The 5,482-nt window shown below is 50.1% G+C and overlaps 1 protein-coding gene across 1 annotated transcript in view; it reads right to left on the bottom strand.

The window, feature by feature from the left end:
- Sez6l (seizure related 6 homolog like) overlaps window positions 1-3,211 on the bottom strand; it is a 243,023-nt gene extending 239,812 nt beyond the window's left edge. Inside the window, exon 1 of the mRNA XM_023711422.1 lies at window positions 3,110-3,211. Coding sequence (XP_023567190.1) covers window positions 3,110-3,211 — 102 coding nt within the window. The remainder of the gene's footprint in view (window positions 1-3,109) is intronic.
- Between the last annotated feature and the right edge of the window lie 2,271 nt (window positions 3,212-5,482).

Raw genomic sequence — 5,482 nt, 5'->3', positions numbered from 1 at the left:
GTGCTTACCTTGAATGTTGCTTCCTAGCTCCGGTTCAGCTCCCTCAGCCTGCTAGCACAGATCTTTCATCTGACTCACATAGCCTTTCTAGCTTCCACCACTGACCCTTGGGCCTTTCCCACACAGATTCAAGAAGTGGACCTGCATGAGACTTTGTTGTGGGCTCTAGGCCTCCAGTTGGGCTTGCGGGAGGCCTTGTTATGACCTCCAGGTTTTCAGCTGGACTCATGCAGGATAGTAGGATCCAGGCCCTCAGTTAGAGTCTTCAGTGTTTATGTGTGTGGATAGATCTCCTGCACTCTTGTATATGATTCTTGGGTGATTCATTATAAAATACTACTATAAAACATGCCCTGTATTATATAGTTTCCATTTCAAAATCCCCAAACCACTATACCCATGGCTCATTGACTGAAGCTCCAATAATTTGTCCAGGGAAGCATTCCTCATGGGTTGGGGTTGGGTTTGAACTGGATTTCGTGCATTTTACCTCAGCAAGGACACTAAAACATCAGAAGAGAGGTAGTGCTCTAACTCTATCCTATGGTGCCATGTAGTTTCTTACCCAGAAGGTCCTTTCTATGGGACCACAGGTGCTTTACCTTCCCTTCATCCAAACATGCTTAACCAGAATTTCATCATTTCAGACACCTCTTCAGATTTTTGCTTTTTTATCTCAGAAGCCAGAGATGACCTTGACAATCTGGTACTAAAGTCAAATCACTGCTGGGCCAGGCAATGGTGATCATTGTGATAGGTGGCTGGATATGAGATACCAGGGATCACCGATGTCTGGGTGTCTCAATTTCCTGTCACTAGGACATAGTACTGAGCCCACAACTTAAAGGAGGAGAGGTTTAATTTAGCCCACAGTTTCAGAAGAGTCAGTCCAGGGCTCTAAGGAGAAGCATCATGGTAGAAGGGTGCAGCACAGGACAGCTGCTTAGTTCACAGGGGCCAGGAGCAGAGCAGAGCAACAGTGCCAGCCAGGAAGCGGGGAGGGAACACACACAATACTCCAGGCCAGGTGTCGTGATTCCTCCAGACACTCCCAGGAGCATCCTCTGTTGATCTGCTGGGTGCTTTTTAACCCAAGGAAGTTGATCTATCAGGATTAAAAGTCATATGGAGAAAATCCATTCTAAAATTATTCCAGTGAAATTTAGTTTTTAAAAAGATTTGTAAAGACAAATTAGCTCATGGAGTACTTGTAACATTTGGTCTAGTTCAACTTCTACAGAGTGCATGAGACAATGCCATTTACCCGTGGCCATGGGACTGCTGTAGTCAAAGCCGTTGCGTTATAGCTCGGTGGCTTAAGCACCTGCCTAGCAAGTGCAAGGTCCTGAGTTCGATCCCTGGTACCAAAAAAGATCTACTTCTGTGCTATGAGCTCAGTGATTTTGTACTTTGAGGTCTAATTTATGTTACTGTGGTAATGCTAGTGAAATCTTCATGCTATTCTTAGAAAGCCGAGAGTCATGACAGACACCTGTGCACTATGTTGCTGCTTGCTCCAAGTCATGTACGTAGGTTGTGTCTCTTGCGTCACTTGTTTCCCAAGGAGAACACATCCCGTTCACTTCTAGGTGTGGGAGGCTTGCACATCACCAGCCACTCCCCCTTCCCCAGGTCTCAGCCTTTTCCCTGGCCCAGCAACCGACCTGGAAATGGGCACACAATCAATGTTATCTTGCTGTTTTCTTCCACTCTGTGTAGGGGTGGGGAGGCATCGTACACTTGATTTGAATTCCTTGACCTTTGCAAACAAATGTCTGCTTCTTATTTTGTGCATCGTGGGGGGAATGTGAAAGCCCATGTGATGGGGGGAGAACATGGAGGACTCAGAAGTTGCCCCCAGGCTCTGGCTGGGTGGTGTTCATGCTATAAGGCCCTACTTGTGCAGACAGAGTAGTTGACCACAAGTGTGGCTTGTGCCACATGCAGATTTGAGAGGCTGACTGTTTTCCCACTTGGATGTGGGAGGGGATGGTGGAGTCAGGGTGACACAAGTACTGATATGAGAATAAAGTGAGAAAATGCAGCCCGCTCAGCTATGGGGGACATTTGTAGGACTCGGAGTTCAGGGAAGCAACATGCAGCTCCAGGCACAAAGCCTGGCCTGAGGACCTCAAATGACATGGAGCACAAGTGTGCTGTCCCCTGAAGTGCTGTCATTGGCTGCTTCCATGCTGCAGGCTTGGGGCTGAGCCCTGAGTCTCCATGTTTTCTTTTCTTTTCTTTTTTTTTTTTTTCGGAACCGGGGATTGAACTCAGATCCTTGCGTTTGCTGGTCAAGCGCTTATCCTACTGAGCCATCTCCCCAGCCCCTCCATGTTTTCATCTCTAAAATGTGCATTACGATTGATTAAGGGGCCATGGTGGGGATTGAACCCAGTGATATGCTACATCCCTGGTACCTGACAACCTTGTTATAAAATGATTTCATCTTGAGACAGGGCCTGACGAAGTCATTAAGTCACTCAGGTTGGGCTTGAATTTGCAATGCTCCTGCCTCAGCTTCCCAGGGAGCTGAGATTAAAGGCATGAGCCACTCAGCTGATAATTGGACCTTCTTACAGGGCTGTCATGAGAACCAGAGCAGACAGCCTGGCACACGCAGGGACTCGACTGTGAGCTCCCTTTCTTCCCTGCACCACAGTGTCCTGGCCCTGCATGAAGGCCCTCTGAGGTCTCATCTCTCTCCAGGGCTCTGTAGCAGGCCAGGCCAATGCCAGTTGTCTAGATGGCCAGAGATGGCTGACATTTGCCAAGTGGAGCCCCAGCCTTGGACTTGCCAGAGTACAGTGACTTCCGTCGTGTGGCACAGCGAGACCCTATCATTCCTATCCAACAGACCAGGTAGTGCAGATCTGGAGAGTAACTGCTTGGAACAGAACTGAGAACCTGAGTTGCCCTGACTCCAGTGGCCACAGGCTGGGACCAAGGGACACAGGCAGGGATGGAAGGGTCTGCTGAAGGCCCCGAAGGCAGACAAGAAATCTAATCCCTCACATTGGAGTGGGAAGGGAGCTTGTGGATTACAAACAGGACCAATGTGTCACTGACCAGCGTGGAGCCTGAGGTCCCACAGGGCACAAGGACTTACCGCAGGGGAGCTGGTGGCAGAGTAGTGATTGCCATTGAGACCCTGGGGTCTTTCTTGGCTCTCCTCATCCTGTGCCAGCCCAGCCCCTCGCTGCAGGCCCATGATTGCCTTTCTGCAAGTGCCCTGTCCTCCCTCCCTCCTCACCTTTGACAGGTGGATACTTCTATTTCACTAGCCCTTGCTTCATCTGACCAATTCTTATTTATCCTTCAAGGCATTTTCTATGTGCCACTACCTCAGAGAAGTTTCTTAAGATCCCCTAAATGCACTGGGTACTTTCTCTGGGCTACTGGAGCCCCTGCTGTTTTCCTTATAGATAATGATCTGTTTTTGCCAGGAGGACCTGAGCTCCATCAGTGTTTGTCAAATGAATACATGACTGAGTAAATGAAGAAATGATGCTTGTACGGACCTCACAGGGGCAGAAGGAGGGGGCTAGGCAAAGCAATCATACATTCACAGAATCTGGAACAATTCTCTGTTGCCTTCCACCCTAAGGCTCCTTCTGCATTCTTGCCTCTTTCCACCTTGGAAGGAGCGTAAAGGAAGAGAGCTGGGGCTGTTTCAGGTGTAAACTCTGCTGCAGACCCCGAGGAAGCCTCTCACAGTTCCTGGCCTTGCCCACGGGGTGAGCTGCCTGCTGTGATCTTACTATTGCTGGGGTTTCCTGGGAGCTTCTGCAGGGTTTGTGATCTGGCTATCTTGACTTCCATCCAAATTGTATCTGGAAGGCAGCAGCGCCCGTTTTCCCAGTGTGTCACTTAAACCCCTGGGATGATGTAGGAGAGGTGGACAGCTTGCCACCTGGGCCCCAGGCCAGGACAGTGACCCCAAGAGTAGCTCAGCTCCCCTAGGGATGGCGTCAGGGGTGGCAATGGACACACTGGGCCCCGGTCACAAGGTGTCTCTGCCATCTAGCAGCTGGGTGTTCTGGGCCCTTTCCAGGTCCTCTGTGTGACCCCATCTCTCCTCTGTCCAGGGAGGATGGATTGATGGTGCTGCTGTGGAGATCAGCGGAGATGGCATTTCTGACATTTGCAGAGCAGTGCCTCAGATATGACTGGCTTCCTCAAGGCATGGACAAAGGAGCTTTCCTGAGGAAGTAGCAGGTGAGAGCGAAGGTTAAGGACTGGGACAGCAGGACTGACTGGGTGGGCTTGCTCTGCCTGGGTCCCCACCCTTAGTAGGTCTACAGAGGCATGTTGGGCTGGCAGAGAGTATAACAGTGATGCTGGTGAGGGACTATGTAGGAGCTCTACTTCAAGAACACGATGAATGTACAAATTAAGTCTCCAAAGGAAGCATCTGGAGAAGCAGTGGCATTTCTGAGCACTAGAAGGAGTGAGGGTGGGAATGGCGCTTATTGCTCCAGGTACACCACACAAATTTAATCCTCATGACAATCATTTTTAACAGAAGAGTCAAGTGACCCAGAGAGGTGGAAAACTCCTCCAAGCAGGAAGGTTAGCAGTTTACAGAAACCTGACTTGGGAGACCTTGATTTTCACAGTTGCATTAGGCTAACAGTTGCAAGTCAGGGCTGAGGAAATTGGAGCTATAAAGAAGCAAAGAACAACCAAATAAAACACTAGCACCCACAAAAGTATCTTAAGGGAGATGCTGAGAAAATATAGGGGCCCTTTTATCTCAGGGAAACGCAATCCCAGAACACTGAAGAAGGGCACTCCACTCCTGGCCTCAGTTTCCCCATCTGGACTATGGGGAGGAGATATCCAAGTGCGCCCTTTCATGCATGGGGCCCTGTGCAGCCCCTTAGCGGCCAGCTGCAGAGCCCGGAGGATGGGCTGTGGCAGGATTCAGGGCCTGGGTAGAGATATGCAGCTCTTCTCCAGCAAAGCCTTCCTCCCAACACAGAGGGAAACCAGAGATACTGTTCACGCTCCTCAGAGCTCAACTCTGTTGGATGCTAGGAGGCTGCATGGCTGGGGAGGCCCATCAAAGGCAAACTTGGAGGAGATGCTTAGCCGGGGGAAATCCCATCCTGGTGGCCAGGGTGCCGTGGCTCCTTGGGGAGGTACAGAGCACAGCTGAGATCCAGGTCCGCAACTGTGACAGTTGTCTCAGAACACAAGCGGGACAAGGACCAGAGAGTCTGGGCTGGATGATTCCCCTCTCTTCCTGTCTTGTTACTTTTCTCTTGGTGCTAAGACAAAATACCTGATGTCCCAAACAAAGGAGGGAAAGGTTTTTCTAGCTCACAGTGTGGAGGTTTCAGTCCATAATCGGCTGGCTCCAAGACAAGGTGGTGTGGCTGAGGATAGCCATTCAAGGCAGCAGAGGACAGTCAAAGCAGCAAGAGCAAAAGGGGGTGTTGCAAGCAAGCCTTTTTTCCACCCTTATGTAGTAAGCAAG

Source organism: Octodon degus, unplaced genomic scaffold, assembly GCF_000260255.1.
Source record: "Octodon degus isolate 3935 unplaced genomic scaffold, OctDeg1.0 scaffold00021, whole genome shotgun sequence".
Classification (NCBI taxonomy): Eukaryota; Metazoa; Chordata; class Mammalia; order Rodentia; family Octodontidae; genus Octodon; species Octodon degus.
The sequence above is the reverse complement of the archived record's forward strand: the minus strand, read 5'-3'. Positions and strand labels throughout refer to the sequence as shown.